The 22,912-nt window shown below is 40.5% G+C and overlaps 1 protein-coding gene across 1 annotated transcript in view; it reads left to right on the plus strand.

The window, feature by feature from the left end:
- NAIP (NLR family apoptosis inhibitory protein) overlaps positions 1-22,912 on the plus strand; it is a 65,106-nt gene that overhangs the window by 14,887 nt on the left and 27,307 nt on the right. The window contains exons 3-10 of the mRNA XM_029574496.1: positions 1,241-1,340; positions 2,898-2,979; positions 7,365-7,416; positions 10,465-10,584; positions 10,802-10,901; positions 12,831-12,912; positions 17,053-17,116; positions 18,241-20,343. Of these exons, the coding sequence (XP_029430356.1) occupies positions 1,241-1,340; positions 2,898-2,979; positions 7,365-7,416; positions 10,465-10,584; positions 10,802-10,901; positions 12,831-12,912; positions 17,053-17,116; positions 18,241-20,343 (2,703 nt within the window). The remainder of the gene's footprint in view (positions 1-1,240; positions 1,341-2,897; positions 2,980-7,364; positions 7,417-10,464; positions 10,585-10,801; positions 10,902-12,830; positions 12,913-17,052; positions 17,117-18,240; positions 20,344-22,912) is intronic.

Consider the following 22,912-nt stretch of genomic DNA (forward strand, 5'->3'; position numbering starts at 1 on the left):
TCATTCACGTGTTGAGGTGCGTTGTGCCTGTTTGTTGGAGGGAATGGAAAGTAATCCGGAGCTGTTGGATCGTAGGTTTCTTTGGGAGGAGTATGGATGAAGGGTGTCCTTTAGCCAGTCTGTTTTTTTGTTGTTAAGGGATTTGTGCATTAGGGTAAGGGCTTTGTATCGAATTCTGTGGGTTATGGGGAGCCAGTGGAGGTCTTTTAGTATGGGGGTGATGTGTGTGTGGAGCGCTTGCTGTTTGTGAGGGATCTGGCTGCCGCATTTTGGAGTGGCTTGAGGGTGGAGGTAGGGAGTCCAAGGAGGATGGAGTTACAGTAGTCAAGTTTGGATGAGAGTAAATGGTGTATTCATCTGCTATATAAGATCTGACCACCATCTTAAGGTGTGGACTTTTCTGTTTTCTTACCAGGGGCAGCATACTTTTAATTGTTCTCTGATTTAAACGAGCCTTTGAGAAGTCACAAATTTATTTAAAAGCGCTTGTAACATCTATAACTCAGACTGGGACTTAAGTGTTGCACTGTGACGGGCCTTGAAAGTTATCTGTCTCAGGGAACCCATGATATTTTGAGACATTTTGACATTATGGGAAATTTACCACCTGAAACTCGGATTTAAGGTATGGCCTCTAGAGCCACTAACTGGGTTTAATTAGCACATGGGTTTCACTTGTATAATCTCAAAATGAAGAAGATTCTGACAAGTACAGATCCAAAGTTTGAGTCAAGAAAAGGAGCTGAAATGATAGAAAATGGAGGTGACACATTGAGGAAATATGATCATGTCACTTAATTCCCAAGTAAAGAGAACAATGGATGTTGTTATAGTGCTGAAGTACCAAGTTGTGCCAATAAAAAGTTAGTTGATAATAAGACAGTATCATCACATGAAAATTCATCATCTGTGGCAGAAACAGATGGTGAAATCTTATTAGAAAAGAATTCAACCAACCAGACATGCACACCTATGTCAAGGTGATCTATGGAGTTGGTTGACAACCTGATAGGTATTGGAGCTAATTTTTAACACGGTCAGTCAATTAGCCAACATTGCACAGCCAGAAAAAGGGAAATACAAAATGCCTAAACTGGTTGAACATAGTCTTTGAGACCTTATAATTATGAAGTACTTATTGAGAGAAATAGATATAAGAAATTTATGTTTACAATAATTCATTACCAAAAGAATCTTCTAGTATGCTCTTGTTCTGAGATGCATGTTATCCCTTATTTAGGTGTGAAAGATACAGTACAGTGCTTCTCTTGTGGAGGATGTTTGGGGAACTGGGAAGAAGGTGATGATCCCTGGAAGGAACATGCCAAATGGTTCCCAGAGTAAGTAAAACAATATCATTATGTCCAATAATTTTGTAATCTTTTATCAAGTACCTAAACATTTATGTCCTTGATGTATCATAGTAATATTGTAGATGACACTTAATAAAGGACCAGTTTGCCCACCAAGTCTGCCCAGTTGACTTTCTCGCTGGTTCTTGATAACTTTATATAGGTCAGTATATCAATTCCTGTACTTAACATCAGTAACCCCCTCTTCATGTCTTTTGCTCAAACTCTTAACCCTGTTCCTACTTCTGCTCTCTACAAATGCTAGTAGGCCATTTTAGGCATTGACTTCTACTTTATAAAATAGGCCCAGCGCGTAGGGCTTTTAAAATCAGCCCCTAAGGGGTTTAGTGCGTCAAACGCTTGGCCAAAGCCCCTGGAAACTAATAGCGCTCATTACATGCAAATGCATATTGATAAAGCTATTAGTTAGTCGTCCGGGATACTGAAAGTAAAATGTGCGGCCAATCCACACTTTTTATGCTCATAAATTAATGCCTGCCCAAGGGCAGGCATTAATTTATGAGCAGCCCTAAAACGTGTACAGAAAAGCAGAAAATACTAGTGATATTAAGTCGGAGGAACCAAAAATGTTAAATAAATAAACAAGATGATAAAATAAATATTTTTAAAAAATGTACCGGCTGGTCCAGTTAGGTGAACGGACGCTCAATTTTAAAGGTGTCCATTTTATTCCTAACTAATGCTGTCAGCGGTTCAGAAAACAGACACATAAAATTGAGTGTCTGTTTCCTAAACCCGCTGACAGAACCCCTCTCCTGGGCTAAGGAGGTGCTAGGGGCGCATAATCATCCCTAGCATCTCCTTTTAGTGCAACCCCTCATTTAAATGTAGGATTGTGCGTTGGGAGAGCGGGCGCTCAACACGGAGCACCCATTCTCCTTCGTTTCTTACTGAATCGGCCTGATAAGAGGGGTGAGAAGATGATAAATTCAAGATTTGCTCACTATCAAGATCTTTGTCAAGGCACAACTACAAATATTATGTAAAAAAAATTATACATTTGTACCCCTAACTTCACTCTCATAAAGTCAGTGTCATTAGATATGGTAACTCCCTTCCCCAAGGATATAGGTTTAAGATAATAGTTTATTTATTTATTCATTCTATTAGTCTCAGAATGCCAGTATCTACTGATCTTGATTGTTGTTGAGGTTAATAAACAGAAGCTGACAGGAAAATTAATTTTATGTAATACTGATCAGTTAAGCCTAAGTCAAGAAAATGTTGTCATTGCTTTTTAAATTTTAGTCTTCTATAGCTAGCAAACAACCTCAAATCAATTAGCTAATCATAGTTCAACTTTAAGCAAACATTTGATAAAATAATTATGCAATAAGCTTATTTAATTACATATTTTTCTCAATAAAAGTTTTGCGTTGCATCTTTTTTAAATCTAGAGATTAGTAAATCTAGAATATTTGTCTGTTATCAGTTGAATTTAAACTTTTTGTTATTGAAATAGAACTTTATAATTTATTATTTATTCACATGGTGGATGTGATCTTTTACTTTCATATTTTTAAGGTGTGAATTTCTTAAAATCAAGAAATCCCAAAAGGAGATAAAGCACTATATTCAGAATTATGATGGATTTATTGGTGTGGTGGTAAGTTACAATTATGAATTTTTCTTTTACAATTGAAGTTCTGAGTTTATAATAGGGCCAGTGATGAACTGTAAGGATAATAGCAGACAGGTCCCTGGAATTCCTCTTTCTCTGATGGGTCGTATTTTCAGAAGTGTTGTATGATGAGCTCTATATGCCTCATTTCAAGCAGTACCTAGTAATTTTCTGTTGCTTTATCTGTGACTTTTTGAAAGTGTCCACATTGGTTATACTCTCAGACAAATGCATCTATGATACTCCGCTGAGAATAAGCTTTCTGGATTGGCAGACTGCAGCCTGCTCCTCTAATCACTATAGCTTAGTAGTCAGAGCAACAGTAGGCAGTGAAGCAGGGAAACCAGGTTTCAAATCTTGCTGATGCTCCTTGTGACATTGGGCAAGTCACTTCACCCTCTGTTGCCTCAGGTACAAACTTAAGGGTACATTTACTAAACCGTGTTAAGAATCTATCATGCAAAAAACCAGTGTTAATTGCATGATATGTTAATAAGCTGCTTTGATATTAATATATTAACATATTAACATATAAAAGTTAATAAGCTTTTGCAAGTGCATAAAAAGCAGCTCATTATTAATTTTATGTAAATAAAATAATGCTGTTTTCCTCAAAAAAAACAAAAAACAAGTCCTGTTATTTTACTGAAAATTAACTACAACTCAGGAGATGTAGCTAACTTATCCTGGGGGCCCGGCTGGCCTGGAGCCTAGAGGGCACTCCAGGCCCCACTAGACCACTAGGTATGCCAGGAGGTTGGGGGGGCATGCTAGGGTGCGTTGGGGGTTCTGGGAATAGCTACCTTCTCCTGGGAGGGAGGCCCTTTTTGGCGTGACTTTAAATTCTCCCAGGAGAGGTCTTTTACACATTGGTGGAGGGGCTATTTCTGACTGGCTTGGCCCTTTAAGAAGATGGTCCCTGGGGAAGGGGGCTGCCATCGCGTGATTTTGTAGGCATTTCCCTGTGGTATTTTTTTCCTCTGTAATTCTTCCGTGGGGGCGAATATCACACAATTTTCAAAGCTGCAGTACCCAATACTGCAGCTTTAGAGGCCCCCTTGGTATTTCTCCGCAGCCCACAGTATATTTCCCCTCTTCAGAAATATCCAATAGGTTAGTAAATGATCCCCCTTAGATTGTAAGCCTTTTGGGAATAGAGGTGTAATCCACTTTTTTAAGTGCCTGAAAAGTAGAATATAAAAAAAATCAAATCAATAAGTAAAAAAGAGGGATATGGAGGTTAGATGGCAATCAACAATGGAAACAACCTGCTGAAAATGTTTTGGTCCTTTCCATTTTCCCCTTCCCGCACAGCTCCATTTGTTAGAATTACTACATTTAACTCAACTTTCACATGAATGAACCTTGACATCCAGCTCAGCCAACTGCAGAAAAGCTGTATATGTCTAAGGAAATAGCATCAATCGATGCTTGTTCAAGAGCCATTTTCAGCCCCTCACTGGGCAGTAAGATTCCCAGGAAACTGATTCCCTCCTCCTCCCTCCGTGCAGGAAAAATCACTGACCAGTAATAGTAAGGGCAGTAGCACTGCTACTGGGAACACTCTTATCAGAAAAAGTGCTATTCAATCTGTGGGCAGTCGTGCATGGGCGAAAGAAGCACTGCGTTAGTTTGATTTTATGCAAGATGTGAAGACATCTGAGATGTAACGTATAAGGCCTTAGAAGATACACTGCTGGTAGTCCAACCAGTGAACCGTATTTTGCCTCTGGCATGGTTGAGGACTGCGTAAAAGAGACTTCTCCTTATTGTTGATGCAGGCAAATAGGTCGACCTCAAGGACAATAGAGCAGATCCTCCTTGAGAATAAAAATCTCTTAAGAAAAGTTTCACTTTGCTTTTGTTTTGTTTCAAAGAAGTTATTAAATAATAAGAGTTCAGCACAGCTGAAATGAAAAAATGAATACAATTTTATTGGGTAGGCTTTTTTGCTAGCTTAGATCTGAATGAATCTTAACCACATTTCTTTACAAAATATTAATAAGAATCACATTAGTTGGGCTATGGTGCCATGATCCTTCATTTTAACCAACTGAGGCTTTTGTCCCTATTTTTTATTGCTTTTATTGATTTTCAATAAACTATTATCTTAAAAGTAATGCTTGTCATGTGTTAATGCAGAATATATCGTTTCACCAAAATGGGAGTCTTCCCATTCTGAACAGCATTAATTCAGTTAAACCCCTGTTCGTGTGGAACATGCAAAATATCCCACTTACTCCTCCAGGAAAGCTTACCTGCATGCGATACAGAGGAACCAACTTTTCAAAATACTTGGAAGTTCTAATTTAGCCAGTGCTGGGTACAGGTTCAGTTCAATATTGTTTAAAAAAAATTTTTTTTTTAACTTCTCTGGGGAAGAGGGATGGCCACTTTACAAAATCTTGCCCAGGAATATTAAAACATAGAAACATTAAAAACATGATGGCAGACAAAGACCATATGGCCTATTTAGTTGGTCCATCTGCCCAACTAATTTAGCTTTATAAATCTCATCACTCCCTCAGAGATCACCCCTGTGTTTATCCCAAGCTTTCTTGAATTCATATACTGATTTTTGTCTTCACCATGCATCCACTGTTCTTTGTGTCCATTGGGCCCCTTAGCAGTTAATGCGCAGCAGTGACAGGCACCAGAGACAGGAGGTCTCAGAAGGACCTCCCAACAACATCTGTTTCATGTTGGGCCTGAGCTTGCTGTTCTGGCTGCAGTAGTGGCAAAATTTAAGGGGGAAGGAGACAGGTTTAGCCAGACTGGTGGTGGTGCAATGGCAAACTGGAAGTAAGCCTTACTGTTGACAGGGTTTCAGAGGTAGGCAAATTTGACTGCTAGGTAGTGGCATGGGCTATATCTTGCAGCAGTGATGAACCCATAATAGGGTCCCTTAAAAGAGCCACACATGCGGCGTGATACTGGATTATGCTTGGTTGAAACTTAATTTACAGATTGATATGGATTAGATGTTGGATCTTTTTTGTTAAATTTTGCTTAATTTGGCTATTTCATTATCATTTTGTTTTATTATAATTTGTTTTTCTGTCGATATTAGTTGATAGAATTTTGTTTTTAGTCTCTTGATTGGCTTTTAATGTGTTGTTTATGTTATCCAACTTGAACCTGGATATTCTGGGTAAAAGATGAATATAAATACCAATTTAAATTAAATGACAACGGGCATTGGCAGTGTGTTTGCATCCTGGGAATGGCTGCAGTAGACCACTTCATTAAAGCAGCAGCATATTTTGACTGCCAGGCACTATTACAATTTAAAATGCCCTGGTTTATGTGGTAATTTTTAGCTGTGATCAAGGGTGAGTTTCCTAAGGGCATTAGAGTCCCTGAAATATTTATTATTTATTTATTGACATTTGATATTGTGCTTTTTACCATGAATGGCCTCAAAGCGGATTACAGTAGATTTTAAATAGGTTGGTCTTTTAACTGTATGCTTCCATATTTTCCCCTATAACTACAGCCATATTTATAGTCCTTGCAATGGAATCACAGAAATTTTACTTGTTGTATTTTGACTTGAATAAATAAGGTTTCCTCAGAAAAAGGAAGGAGAGCTTTTTCAGAGAATGTATAATTTGGGTTGGTCCAGAGGCAGTGGTAGTGCCAGTGCTTTGGTGTATATCCCCAGTTGGGGACCCATGCACCAAGGGCTCCTTCCAGGATCCTCTAGTCATGGAGCCTCAATTCAACCACTAGGTGTCGCCGTTGCAGTGACTGGTGCTCCCTCCCCTCAGGGGCTGTGAATGCTACCTCCGTAGCATCATCCTCAGCTCTGGATGATACGGGGAGTGGAAAGCCTGAGTCAGGAATTGCTCTTTCTGCAATTCCTAAAATAAGAGCAGGTCTTCCCAAATCTGTCTAGGTGACTCCACAGTGAGCCAGGTTTTCTGGATTTCCAGAAAATCCAGAAAGCTCAAGTGGTCATAGGTCCACAGGACAGGTTTGTGAAGACCTGGGTGAAGAGTGTTGTAGTGTCAATAAGAGAACCTGACAAAGAAGAAACAAAATAGTAACCTGAAGCTTGGGAAGGTGAATGTATTTGCCTGTATGAAATACCTAGTAAAGAAAACCCACCTTATTTCTAGGTGACTGTATTTAGCTGTTCAGAATGTAAATGAATCACATTTGTGTGATATTCCTCTATCAATGAGCATCTTTTAACCCAAGAGAATAAATCTAGTTTTTGAAAGATCAAAATCCAATGGGGTTTTTTTTCATGTGGGTAACAAATATGAATTGACAAGACTGTTTGCTCTTTGGTAAGATTGGAGTTATTGCACTGATCTTATTTTATTAGCAAATATGCTTTAACCTTTTGTGTACTTCTTTTCCAGGGAAAGCATTTCACAACTGAATGGCAAAAGAGAACATGTCCTCTAGAATCAGGTAAGATCAGGAATTGTTTTCCTTGCTCTAAACAGAAGAAGGTCCATATTCAATGCTATTTTAACTGCTGTGAATCTGTTGCCAGAGGACATGGTAAAGGGGACTAGCATAGCAGGGTTTAAAAGATGTTTGGGAAAGTTCTTGGAGAAAAAGCCCATAAAACATGTCTGATCATTTTGGCTGGGTGGACAGTAGTATACCCCCATTGTTATACTCTTTCCCCATCACACATGGGATTTCTACCAATAAAGATTCTACTGTGCATTTAGTCTCCTGCAGGATCTTTATCATGTTGGACTCTGTCAATCCTAACATAAAGTGCCACCCCCTCCCCCCCAACCAAGTTGATCCACTGTATCATTGTGATATAATTTGTACCCTGGTATAGCACTGTCCCATTGTTTATCCTCCTTCCACTAGGTCTCTGAGATGCCAATTATGCCTACCTCTTCATTCAGTGCTATACACTCTTACTCTCCCATCTTACTTCTTAGACATCTGGCATTAGCATACAGACATTTCAAAGTATGTTTATGTTTGTATTAACGACCTGCGTATCAGTCGACAGGTTTAATTTGGAAATCTTTTAACTCAGCTGGTTCTTTACTTATAGGTACATGGACTACTTTTTGCTTTTATTGGAACCTCTCTGTTCTAATTCTATTTCATTAGTATCTTTCAGAGACACTTCCCTCCCAAACATGTGCTGCTGAGTGACTGTCAGCTTTCCCCTTTTTCTAGTTTAAAAGACCCCCCCCTCCCCTTTTTCCAAAAGACTGCCCAGTTCCTTACAAAACTGAATCTCTGTTCCCTGCACTATTTACTCATCCACGCATTGAGACTCCAGAGCTCTGCCTGTCTCTGGGGTCCTGCGTGTAGAACAGGAAGCATTTCAGAAAATGCTACCCTGAAAATTCAGGATTTTAACTTTCTACCTAAAAGCTTAAACTTGGCTTCTAGAACCTCCCTCCCACATCATCCTATGTTGTTGGTGCCCACATGTTCTACGACAGCCGGCTCCTCCCCAGCACTATCTATAATCCTATCTAGGTGACGCGTGAGGCCTGCCACCTTCGCACCAGGCTGACAAGTTACCAAGCGATCGTCATGTCCACCAGCCACCCAGCTAGCTACATTCCTAAAATTTGAATCACCAAATCTGATGACCAACCTAACCCTTCTTTCCTGGGCAGTAGCCCAGGGAGACCTGTCCTTGGTGTGAGAGGATAATCCATCACCTGGAGAGCAAGTCCTTGCTACAGGATCACTTTCTGCTACACTAAGGTGATGCTGTCTGACCAAGTGACCTTCCTTCTCCAAGTCAGGACTTGGCTACTATGTCCCAGAAAGTCTCCTCTGTATATCTTTCTGTCTGCCTCACCTCTTCCAGATCTGCCACTCTAGCCTCCAGAGAATTGGACTCGTTCTCTGAGAACCAGGAGCTCTTTACACAATAAACCTTGGTCTGACCTAGCATGGTATTTCTTACGATGTTATGCATGTTGCATGACTTCCAGGTAACCTGTTTTTCAAACAAAATCATATTTTGACCCTCAGTTACTGATTATTGAAAATAGATTATTCAGCTCAGGCTGGGATCTTTCTGCTCGTGACACTGTCATAAAATTCCCAGTCTATTTTCTGATAATGTCTCAGATAAAAAAAACAAATTTATATTCTGCCCCATTCAACTATAGTTGTTCTAAGAGGATTATATTTCAAAGCATCAATATCAATTAAAACCAAGACCAAACATAGAAGAAATCAATGCAACAATACCAATATCTAAACATAAAACACATCTTGGAAATAAAAGCATGAAGAAATTACAGTCCTATCTATTTAGGCAAGCCTTTCCAACTGAAGTTCACACGTGTCCTTTTATGAAAAGGGGTAGCGATGAGACAAATGGGTTAGCAGTTCAGCTTATATAAATATGCCGTATTTTCTCATTTGTCTCATCACTGCCCTTTTTCATAAAAGGACACGTGTAAACTTCAATTGGAAAGGCTTGCCTAAATAGATAGGGCTATAATTTCTTTTTAAAAGAGGCTAGCTCCTTTTGAGCCTTAATGTTCAAAGGCAAGCCATTTGAAAGCTTGGAGAATACCCGTTTGCGAGTAATTTGCGGCCTAACCTTGGTAAAGCATAAGTGTCAGAATGGGGTGGGTCACAAGGTCACCAGAATCTGACCCTTTCCACAAAATCACTGCGGGAGATCCAGGGCCAGGTTGGGTAAGGCAGCAGATGTTTGGCAGCAAAAGGAGGAGGAGAGCAGAGCTGTGTCAGCCGCGTCCTCCACCTCTGCAGCTCAGGGCCCGAATGCTGATTTGAACTGCATGGGACTCTGTAAAGCCTCATGGTTGAAAGCAGCAGTCTGGCCAGGCAGCAGAGGAGGAGAAGCATGCAGTCCGAGCACTACTGCTCTCCTCCTGATCTATGTGATGGAGGTGGGGAAGAGAGGGAGAGAGAGGCAGGGTTGATGGAAAGAGAGAGACAGAGGGTTGGGCAGGGAAAGAGAGAGACGTGGCAGTGGCATGGGAAAAGAGGGAGGGAGGGTTGAGGTAGACAAAGGGGGATGTGGGGCAAGGGGAGGGAGGGAGAGAGAGAGAGACCCATAAGGGGCAAGGGGATGGAAGGAGGGGGGTGAGGAAGAAGCAGAGCTTGATTAGCCTGGCCCCTCTAACCAAAAACGTGTACCTCTGCCCCTGCCGTAATGGTAGATAATTTATTCCCTGTGGAATGCAATATCCATGGAGGCAAATAACATTGAAGAAGATCTTTCAGGTAGGATGGACGAATACAATTAAGCAACTTATAAGCATTCATCTCAAGGTGTATCAGCCTCTTTTATTTGGACTGTTTAAGACAAATAATCCATGCAAAGAAGGCCACACCCAGTACATTAGTTTCAGTTTAGTGCCTTGTGAAGTCAGATTTTATTGTCACGTCACTGTTGCCATTCATTTTGGTTGTCTCTCTGTACGAAATGTAATCCTGTATCCAACGGGTTTGTTTTGTAACTTTTTTTATTTTCATTTTTAACAGCAACAATTGCATCCAACATTTTTGAGGATGAAAAAGTTAGGCAAGATTCTTTCAAAACGTGGCCACGGGATGCACATGCAGATCCAGATGCTCTTGCTAAAGCTGGATTTTTCTACACAGGTTAGCAGATTCAGTGAAGGTTCCTTTTTCTGATGTGTTATTTCTTTCTTATTTTTGTCAGAGAAGGGTTGGAAAGGGTGAAAGAGGATTGAAGCATGGGTAACAAAAAGGGATCAAACCTATGAGTTTCTGCAAGGACAGTGGGTTTGATACATATGTGTAGACGTAAGAGATACGTGAAATCATGTGTAGATAACTATTTGGGTTTTTTTTCCAGGTGAACTGGACATTGTTGGATGCTTTTCTTGTGGTCTTTCCATTCGCTCATTTGAACCAGGAGATGATGCGTGGGCTGAGCATATGAAGTTTAATTCAAAGTAAAGAGTTCTGACAACATTTTGATTAGATGATTAATTTTTTTTTTTTGTTCACTCTGATAACACAAAAAAAATTCCGTTTTCACTTGCTCACTTGGCTAGTTTTTTTTTTTTGTTTTCTTTTGTTTTTTTAATGAAATCTCCAGAAATTTCCATGCCATTTCATTTGCTCAAAGAAAAACAATTTTGTAAAATTTCATTGCTTACATATGTATATACTTACACACCAGGATATAACTGTCTTGATTTGGTGTTCTGAGATACTGTGAATTTCTGCAGGTGTCAGTGCAAATACCAATTTTAATCAATCCAGAATTAAGCTATATACACCATCACTAAAAGTGAATCAAAATACAATAAAGTCAAGGGTAATTAAAAGGGAATTTAATGGAAGTAAGACACCTTCCCCCTACCGCTCACATGCATAAACCTACTCTCACATCTGTCCCTCCTCAACATTCCCCCACCTTTCCCAGCCCCCCCCCCCCCCCCCCCCCCCCATGTACACATACACCCATAACCCTCTGGACACCTCCACATGCATCCAGCAGATACACAAACACCCACATGCACACGCCCTCAGAACCACATCTGAACATAAGAACATGCCATACTGGGTCAGACCAAGGGTCCCTCAAGCCCAGTATCCTGTTTCCAACCGTGGCCAATCCAGGCCATAAGAACCTGGTAAGTACCCAAACACTAAGTCTATTCCATGCTACTGTTGCTAATAATAGCAGTGGCTGTTCTCTAAGTCAACTTAATTAATAGAAGGTAATGGACTTCTCCTCCAAGAACTTATCCAATCCTTTTTTAAACACAGCTACCCTAACTGCACTAACCACATCCTCTGGCAACAAATTCCAGAGTTTAATTGTGCGTTGAGTAAAAAAGAACTTTCTCCAATTAGTTTTAAATGTGCCACATGCTAACTTCAAGGAGTGCCCCCTAGTCTTTCTATTATCCAAAAGAGTAAATAACTGATTCACATCTACCCGTTCTAGACCTCTCATGATTTTAAACACCTCTATCATATCCCCCCTCAGCCATCTCTTCTCCAAGCTGAAAAGTCCTAACCTCTTTAGTCTTTCCTCATAGGGGAGCTGTTCCATTCCCTTTATCATTTTGGTTGCCCTTCTCTGTAGTTTCTCCATCGCAACTATATCTTGGAGAAGAGACGGCTGAGGGGGGATATGATAGAGGTCTTTAAGATCATGAGAGGTCTTGAACGAGTAGATGTGACTCGGTTATTTTCACTTTCGAATAATAGAAGGACTAGGGGGCATTCCATGAAGTTAGCAAGTAGCACATTTAAGACTAATCGGAGACAATTATTTTTCACTCAACGCACAATAAAGCTCTGGAATTTGTTGCCAGAGGATGTGGTTAGTGCAGTTAGTGTAGCTGGGTTCAAAAAAGGTTTGGATAAGTTCTTGGAGGAGAAGTCCATTAATAGCTATTAATCAATTTTACTTAGGGAATAGCCACTGCTATTAATTGCATCAGTAGCATGGGATCTTCTTAGTGTTTGGGTAATTGCCAGGTTCTTGTGGCCTGGTTTTGGCCTCTGTTGGAAACAGGATGCTGGGCTTGATGGACCCTTGGTCTGACCCAGCATGGCAATTTCTTATGTTCTTATGTAATATGTCTTGTCTTTTATAGACATGGTTGGTCACGGCCTTCCATCCACTTCGATCCTAGATGGTCTGTAGGAGATCTGTTATTTCCTTTTTTTCCATTCAATTACTGATGTTACTTGCATATTTGAGTCTGTCTCTCTCTGCTCTTTTTCCCTTCAGTCTTTAAAATATGAGCAGAATTTAAAGGATTAGCAGGGAGTATTCCTTGCAATGTTCAACGACAACGTTGAACAATGTAAACAAGTTTACAATATACAGCAATTTGTCATATTTGAATATTTTATTATAGGTGCAAATATTTGACTAGTAGGACACCGATAGAAGAAAAACATGCTGTGCTTGATAGTGAGAGAGCTGCACCACTTGCACAGGTAACAGGTTCTCTCCCATGTAGCTACCAAAAAGCCATATAATAAATTGATCGTGGTCTGCTGATGTGAATGGGTGTACAAGAGAGAGTTCGACAGCAAGAAAGAGCTGGAATCTATGTAGGTAGTGATACCTTTTATTGGAACAAGAAAAAAGATATAGTGCATGAGCTTTTCAGATCTTACATAAAGAGTGATAATACAAGAGGACAAAATCTTTACTTCTTTTTTTGTAAATTATATTTTATTGAAACATTTTAAACTGTTACAAACACCTTGTAAGACATAATGTATCATATATTGTTCTATGATATCATGTGTGTATCAAATTACATCATATTCGATTACAACATATTCGATTACAAATTTAGGCTAGTATCAAAAGTATAACTCCACATATTCCATACTATACTATTGTAAGAGGCACAAATGAGAGACCATGGGTAGCAAGGCATGTCTAGTACTTATAGATGACCAATCCACCATTTTTGATACAGGGACCGTATTGAGGAAAATCTGGGTATCGTATGATGCTTACGGGCCGTCAATTTATAGAGCTCACACATCTTGTCTAGTTTTAGAATGAGCAAATTTAAATGTGGTGGATAGGGTAGTTTCCAGGCTGCTGCTATAACACATCTGACAGTTATCAATATTTGGTGCGCCATTAGCCACTCGTTCTTGGAGCTTTCCAGGGCGGTATTTAATAAAGCATTTTCGGGAGATAGATGGATGTTTAAGATTTGCTGAATTATATGTGAAACTGTCCCCAAAATTTTACTATTTTAGGGCACTCCCACCTTTTGACCACAGTCCCTCCAACATAGGTCTTCTTTTGATAGGTTGGCTTTAAATATCCTGACCGGTGTGAAATGCCACCTCAGTAAAACTTTATAACTGTTTTCAGAAAGTGACGCTGATATTGAACTCCTTTTAGTGTTAAGGAAAATCATATCCCATGTTTCATCCTCAAGTTCTTTCCCTAAATCACTTTCCCATGCTTTTATATAGATTGGTTTCTGATTTCGATCATTATTAAGAAGGCTATATATCTTTGAGATTCCCCCTTTGATCTTATCTCCCTGTTCACACCAGTGTTCCAATTGAGTTTTCCCCATAGATAAGTCGTCTTCTGTTTTTTCGGAATGAAGGAAGTAGCACAATTGGAAATATAGAAATATATCCCTATCCATGAGTTGATATTTTTCTTTAAGATGTAGAAAAGTTAACAGCCCTCCCAAACCCCATATATTTCCCATTATTACAATCTTTTTCACTTTCCAATCTCTAAAACAAGGCGAGTTCCATCCCGGGGTGAATAGGCTATTATGGAACAGCGAAGAGCTAAAAAAAAATACTTCCTTCTACCCACCAATTTGTGCTGCCACTGTTTCCAAACTCTCGGGCCGATTCAGTAAAGTCCGCTCTCCTGTGTGCGCAATTCTCTATTCAAATGAGGCCCGGCGGTAAAAACAGGCAAAAGGAGGCGCTAGGGACACGATCGCGTCCCTAGCGCCTCCTTTTGGACTGGAGTGGCGGCTGTCAGCGGGTTTGACAGCCAACGCTCAATTTTGCCGGCGTTGGTTCTCGAGCCCGCTGACTGGAGCGCCATTCCTGCCATGTGTGGATTGAAGCGGCGTTGGGGGGTAAATGAGACGGCTCGCAGAGCCTTCCCATGAGCCGCACATCATAGCCTGAAGGGAAGAAGACTGCAGCTTCTCAGAATAGATGGCTTAGAGTAATTTTAATTTAGGATTGGACTCAGAACAAGGAACCTCTTTGATTTGTCAAGTTTTAGTAATTTCAAGAAAGAATGGGATAAATACAGGGATCTCTAAGGGATCGATGGGAATTGTAAAGCTTAATTAGTTGAGCGGATGGCCAAACTAGATAGGCCATATAGACTTTTTCTGCTGTCATGTTTCAATGCTTGTATCAATTAAACATAACTGATTAGATATTATGCAAATATATAGCAATTGCATTAATGTGATGCAAAATAGATGCACTTTTACAGCTTCTAAATTATGATAACAGATCATATCAGTTGTACACTTGCACAGATTTGTTAGTTTAAAAATCCTACTAGATAACTTTTCCCAGATTACTTAGAATACATTCTCTGATCTTTGCAATATTAGAAATTAGTCTCTTTTCTTATCACACTGGTAAACAGTCAGTAGTGGAAACATTGTGCAGTCTCTCTCTCTATGAGCAAGGAGTCTCTGTGCTGGACAGGAACACAGTGTCAGTAGTTATCCACCAAAGATAAGGCAGAGATGCAGGCTGATTACAGACTATCAGGCAGATATGTTGTAGCTTCTTTCTAGGAATCTTCCATTTGGTGATTTGATGTAGGGATCTCTGATCAGCATCTGTCTTTGGACCACAGACAGGAGCGCAGGCAGTTTCTGCTTAGATATCAGTGGTGATAATGCCAGTCCCAAGGGCAAGTCCTGAGGTGATGGCAGCTTCCTGATGGTGGCAGGCTCAGATGATGGTGACGGCCCTGCTGTTTTGTTGCTGGGTTCCACTTACTTTATAGCAGAGTACATGCATATGGATGAGAGTCAAACAATGTTTGATTGGAAGATTCTTTGTTTTTTTGGAGATGTAGGGACCGAAACTTTCAAATGAGTGTATGGGTGCACATATATGCATGTGCGTTGGTGCACATATGACCGCATGTTATAAAATAGCCTGTTCGCGTGCACATGTGCACCCTCTTTTAATTTTGTCCATGCCCAGCCACGTAAAGTTAGGTTTCAGCTGTGTAAGTCAGGGATTTTTATAACCGGCATGCATTCATGTCATGACTTCTTTCACCAGTTCATCCTCAAGTTTGCCTTGAGTAGAGCTAAGTCTTCCAATCCCCTGGTTTAATAGCCTGCACTCTCCCCAGATGCCTTCATCCCTTCTGCAATGCCATCATCAATAGCAGAAGTAAAGTTACATGACCTGTGTGGACACCCAGGCGTGTATCTACATATGTGCACATCTCTTGGCTCTGCCCTGAAACACCCATGCCCCGCACAGACTCTGTCCCTTTTTTATTCAAAGCAAGATGTGTTTGCTGTGGGAGATGTACGCACATCTAGGTGGCTTTTAAAATTTGCTCCGTGCACACCATTCATACCTGTGCACACAACCTAGTTGATGTGCATGCCGGGCTTTTAAAATTCACCTCTAAGAGTTCATCTTATGAGCTTAGGAATGCTTAAAGATAAGCAGTGTCCAATCAGGGTTAAGTTCTTTGTTTCAGGCAAGGCCAGAGGTAAATAGTTTTTCCCAGTCTTAAAACGTAGTGGAAATTCAAAGTCCTTGCTGCGGTTCCTTCCATCTCGGTTTGGTTCAGAGAAAATGCTCTTTGCATACCTCAGATTTGTGGCCTATTGTGCTTGCATGCTTCCTCCTTTCCCTTGCTTTAGCTACAATATTTTTTCCAGAATTGTTTCTTTGTAAATGTACTTGACTTCCCCTCTTTCATCTTCTCCTATTTCAGCTTGCTTCTGACCCTGTAGTCAAAAGTGCTTTAACTGAAGAAAGTTAATACAGGGGTCTTGAAGGGAAAGTAGAGTTGGCCGGTAGTGTTGTATATTGGTGCACCTGCCTACACTGACAATCTAATAATACATTTTAGATCTGACACCATCTGATCTATTCTAAGAGCTGTGATTGCTGTACACATTGAGCCCATTATTATGACAGCCATATAGTACATGTGGAGTTCAGCCTTAATTTTCAAAGTGAATGTATGCACCTAAGTCCACTTTTGAAAATTAGCAAGATTGTGCACACCTTAGCGCAACACAGGGGCACACATTTATGCCTGTTAGAGAGCAGGTGTAAATGTCTACGTGAATAACTACGCTCATACTTTTGAAAATCAAAAGTGCATGTGTAAATGATTTCCCTGCCCCAGATTCACCCCCAGGGACTTCTCTTTGCAGTACATGAAAAAGTAAGCACAAAATCAGTTCCGTGCATACTTTTCCGCATACAACCCCTGGGGTAATTTTCAAAATTCCCATTTATGAGTGTAAATTCTTTTGCAAATTTCTCCCATTGAAAGAGAGAACAACTTTTACATCTGCAGTTTACCTTAAATACTGATTAATTCAGAATATTAAATCCTCTTTGCAGGAAATAGAAATTGCGGTGATGTCTGGAAGAAAAGAAGGCATCAATTTTGTGCATGGTGTTAAAGGTAATCTCTCATTTCCAAGCATATTTCTTTATAGAAAGTAACCAAGTCAAATGTTTATATGGATGTAATGCTATTTTCTGTGTAAAATGTATGCATATTTATTATATTTTGTTTTGATTGTATATGTTTTATGTATAATTTTTTTTATAAACCACATTGAACACATAGGATTTGCAGAATATAAATTTATAGAAATAAATAGAAATCCATGTTTTTGTCTGATTTATGTATACATTTTATATTCTGTTCCTTTTGTTGTACTCCGCCAAGAACAAGCCATTCAAATTGGGAGAATAGAAAATTTCAAAAATAGAATAAACTTCAAAGAATGAAAAACAATAATAAAAATCGCTTACGGTGAAGAAAGCTAAAATGGTGGTAGCGTCTGAAGAGACTTAATGGCCCTATCTCTGGAGTGAATGACTCACAGATGATTGAAAATATCTGGAGATTTCTTAAAGCAGTAGGATGCATAAAAGGTTGGAGAGTCCCTGAGGCAGCAGCACACGAAACATGATTATCATGTTGGACTCTGTGCTCTAGATCCCAAACAAGGGGAAGTATCATATTTGCAATCTTTTAAAGTAAAATTTCAAAAAGTCTCTCTCTCTCTCTATCTATCTATCTATGTGTATATATATATATATATATATATATATATATATATATAGTCTTCCTAAAAGGACCAATGATTAAAGGTGACCCCGAGCGGTAAAAATGCAAGCAAATTCAAAGCCTGAAAACTGTGGGGTGGTATGAAGGTCCAAAATATTTACTTTAAAATATAAAAAAAATGAAAAAATAGAAGCATAAGATATGAGGGAAAATTTCCTGGGGTACTGAAGAGATAAAAAATTTTGATACGTCTTATATAATATCATTATGTTCATTGATTGAAGGACAATTTTGCATATAATATTGGTGTTTCAATATTGAAAGGTAAATAGCAAATGAGATGGAGACAGGAAGCTCAAAATGGAGCCGCCACATGACTTTGCTCCTAGACGTGCTATGCTGTGTGCAGCCAAGGATCAGAAGATGACGGGTTGTGTAGCGCATAACATTTTCATGAGTCCCTTTTAGTCCTTACATTCATTTTATTCAGTTCCTTTTTCTGTTTGCAGGTATGTCCCTTGGGAAACAGTGGCTTGAAGAGGCAAAAATCTTAAATGAACAACTGACATGGATATACAATGATATTAAGTTCAGGAAAATATCTTCCTTTGGTGAATCTACACATGTAGCCATTGATTTGAAGACCCTCTATGGAGACATTTCCATTGTCTCTAAGGACACCAGAGACCTGCCTCTGCAGCAGCTCACATTACCTGAAGCTCTTGCAAACCTGAGCTCCATCACTCTGATAGAAGGGGAGGCAGGCAGCGGAAAGACGGCGCTGCTCAGGAAGATTGCGATTCTGTGGGCCTCGGGATGCTGCCCCCTGCTGAGCAGATTCAGTCTTGTGTTTTATCTCTCCCTTAACTCCACAGAACGTGAGCAGGGTCTGGCCGACATCATCTGCAAACAGCTGGCAGGGCCCTCAGTACCGCTAACTGAAGTGACCCTGAAGGACATAATCCAGCAATTAAAGAATCGGGTCCTGTTCCTTTTGGATGATTTCAGTGAAATGGATTCAGTCCCCAGAGCCATAGAAGAACTGATGCAAAAGAATCATTTGAACAGACTGTGCCTGGTTATTGCAGTGCGCACTGACAGGAGTGGCCGAGTGCGTCAGTATGCAAAGACCGTTCTAAATATTAGAGAATTCCCTTTGTATAGTACTATTTATATATATCGGAATTTATTTTCACATAACATCTCTCTGGTGGAAAAGATATTTGTTGAATTAGCACAGTCTAAAACTTTTCAGGCTTCCTTAAAAACCCCTCTTTTTACAGTTGCCCTCTGTGCATTTTGGGTTCAGCACCCAAGTGATAATATGTTCAGTGACACAGCTATTTGTGAGGCATATTTGCATTATAACATGCTGAAATTCCCAAAGGAAGGAGAGTGGGTAAAGGCGATGCTGTCCTCATGTGGAGAGCTTGCATTAAGAGGTCTGTTTGCATCCTGCTTTGATTTCACGGAGGAGCTCCTCGCTGAAGCTGGTGTCAGTGGAGATGAAGCTCTCAGGCTGGGGCTGCTGAGCAAATTCACTACACAACGACTTCTCCCGGTCTATAGGTTCTTTCATCCCTCATTCCAGGAATTCCTTGCAGGGAAGAGGATGAGTGAGCTCCTCGAGTCTGACCTGCAAGTAGAACAAGAGCAAGGATTTCAATACCTGCGACAAATTGACACACTTTTAAGAGCTCTTGGACGTTTTCATTATGTTTTGAAGTACGCCTGCAGGAGTTCTTCAAAGGCAACTCCTAAAATAATTGACCATTTGTTTAACTTATTTAAGAGCAAAAAATCATTTGAGTGCCATTCCGAGAATAATGCTTATTTACAGCAGCATCCAGAGCTGGCAACAATAGAACAGATGATCTCTTTATCGCTTAGCAGTGATCGGGAAATATTTCTTTCATTTCTGATATCTGTTTTGCTGAAAATTGCAATAAATGCAGCTTATACGAGCCATTCCATTGATGAATGTGCTCCTATAATCTTTCAGTTTCTTACAGGAAAAGCACTTTCTTTTGACTTAACCCTACAGAATGATATTGTGCTCAGATTTTTAATAGAGCATCCAGAAAGCCTGCCATTACTGGACAGGATGACATTAACTATAACGGGGACTAAGGGAAATGCAGAAATGGATTTTTCACAAGTTGGAGATTGCTATGCCAACTTAGGAGTCCCAGCCGTTGACCAGGATTATTCTGCAGCATTTCAACTCCTTGAGGATGCCATAATGAAGGTGGAATATGAGAATGATTATAGTTTGCTCCATTTTCCCGATATCAGCCCATTTGCATCTGCCCCGACATGCAACAAGATCCCACTTCTGATCATTGAAGCCAAAAACACTGGCGCAGTGCACAGGAATGTCCTCAGCAACCTGGTGCCAGTGTTCTCCATTTCTGATCGAATTGAGATGTGTCTGGACAACAGTGGAGGATTTGTAGAAAGCATTGGAGCAGTGATTGAACAGCACAGGGAATCTTTCACAAAGTGCATCCTTTGCAATACTGAATTAAGTTCTGCAGAGCAGGAGCTGTTTCTCTCCATGTCAATGCTGGAATCTCTTGAAGTTACTAGGGTAAAATCTGGGCAGCTTCCAGGTATGTATGTGCAGCTATTTACACAGGGGAGTGACATTTGGGGTTGAGTTTAAAAACAATAATACTTTTCTTAAGATTTGTGTAAATAGAATGAGATAGGCCAGTTGCAATAAAATATATAACAAACTACATATGCACCAAAGAACCAGAAACTCAAGATGTAACTTGTTTTGTGTGTGTGCAGCCCTATTCTAGTCCCACGTTTAATTACCACACTTCTCCCCAGTTTTCTGAGTAATGCCACAGATCCTGGGTTCTGCTCTGCAATTGATGATATCTGTCCCTCCTTTGCAAGACTAGATAGATATTACCAGGAGACAACCAAAGTGTATAAAATATATTATGCAATGTAAAAGTAAACCAGAATATTTATTTATAGAATATATAAATGGTAGCAGTAAGAACACAATTATGCAATATAATACTGCTTTCACTATAGTAGAACAAATGTAATTTACAACATTCTATTCTGACCACCAGAGTACAGTGCAAACCAGATGGCCACCATGTATATCCTGGCATATAAAAGAAATCAAGTGCTGTTTCCAATAGATGGCATGGGAATGAAAGTAAAAATCACTATTGGCACCAGTGCCTGAATCAGAGTTAGTCTCATAGTTTCAAAGGATAAGAACATAAGGAGTGCCATGCTTGGTCAGATCAAGGTCCGTCCAAGCCCAGCATCTTGTTTCCAACAGTGGCCAGTCCAGGTCACAAGTACCCGGCAGATTCCAAATAGTTCGGTTTCACTCCCAGGAATAAGAGCTGGCTTTCCCAAGTCTACTTGTCTAACTGTTTATGGGCTTTTCGTTCAGGAACTTGTCCAATCCTTTTTTGATCCCCACTATGGGCCTTATTTACCAAGGCTATCGCAGGCTTGCGCTGTTAGCGCAAACCTGCGATAGCCTGTGAAGGTAGCACACGCCTGTGCTACCTAAATCGGGGCGGAGTCGGCCCTGGAAGAGGAGGAGTCGGGGCGTCACCGGGGCCGACTCCGCGAAGACGCTGCGGACGGCGAAAAGGTAGGTGCTTTTTCGCGTCCTATTTCACGCCCAATAGCTACACCTTCTATGGTGGCGCTATTGAGTGCGAAACCGGCAGCGATCGCACCATGGCGGTGCGATTGCTGCCGGCTAGCACAGGACTGCCCCCCTGGGTTGACTCCCCCCCGCCCCCCAGTAGCGCAATTTTCTAAAGTATCGCAGGCCTGCGATACTTTAGAAAATGAGGCCCTATGTTAGTTGCTTTGACCACATCCTCTGGCAACAGTTTCCGTAGCTTGATTGTGCAGTGATTGAAAAAATACTTTCTACGATTTGTTTTAAATCTTCTGGTTGTTAGTTTCATGGAGTGTCCCCTACTCCTAGTATCATTTGAACTGGTAAATAACCATTCCCTATTTATCCATTCCACCCCATACATGATTTTATAAATCTCAATCATATCCCCTCTCTTCCAAGCTAAAGAGCCCTAATCTGTTTAGCCTTTCTCCAGAAGGGAGCTTTTCTATTCCTGTCATTTTTGTTGCCCTCCTCTATATCTTTTCTATATCCGGTATGTCTTTTTTGAGATGGGGAGAAAAAGTTGCAAATAATACTCAGTGTGGACACACCTTGGATCTATATGCAGAGGCATTATGATATTCTCAGTTTTGTTCTCAATTCCTTTCCAAATAATTCCCAGCATTCCATGTGCCCCTTTGACCACCGCTGCACATTGAGCCGAAGATTTCAAGGTATTGTCCATAAGGATTCTGAGGTCTTTTTCCAAACATGAAACCCAGCATCTTGTACCTGTAATTGAGATTGATTGTTTCCCTATGTGCCTTACTTTGCACATGTCCACATTAATTTGCATTTGACATTTAGATGCTCAATTTCTTAGTTTCACAAGGTCCTTCTGGAGTTCCTCCAAAACTGCTGCTGTTTTAATGCCTCAAAGCAATTTTGTGTCATCTGCAAATTTAGTCATATCTCTCACTGTTCCCTTTTCCAGATAAATGATAAATGACAAGTAGCTCAGGTCTTAGTACAGACTCCTGGGACACTCCTCTAATTACCTTTCTTTTAGGCCGATTCAGTAAAGTCCGCGGGAGAGCGGGCAAATGCCCGCTCTCCCGGCGTGTGCACAGGCCACTCGCCTGTGCGCGTGATACAGTATTCAAATGAGGCCCGGTGGTAGAAACAGGCAAAAGGAGGCGCTAGGGACACTAGCGCGTCCCTAGATTCTCCTTTTTGACAGGAGCGGCAGCTGTCAGTGGGTTTGACAGCCGATGCTCAATTTTGCCAGCGTCAGTTTTCGAGCCTTCTGACAGCCACGGGCTCGGAAACTGGACGCCGGCAAAATTGAGCGTCCGGTTTTCGACCCGACAGCTGCCGGCCTACTTCAAATTTTTTTTTCTTTTTTTTTTTAACTTTTTTTTTACTCTTCGGGACCTCCAACTTAATATCGCCATGATATTAAGTCGGAGGGTGCACAGAAAAGCAGTTTTTACTGCTTTTCTGTGCACTTTCCCGGTGCCGGAAGAAATTAGCGCCTACCTTTGGGTAGGCGCTAATTTCTGAAAGTA

Source organism: Rhinatrema bivittatum, chromosome 1 (genome assembly GCF_901001135.1).
Source record: "Rhinatrema bivittatum chromosome 1, aRhiBiv1.1, whole genome shotgun sequence".
NCBI lineage: Eukaryota > Metazoa > Chordata > Amphibia > Gymnophiona > Rhinatrematidae > Rhinatrema > Rhinatrema bivittatum.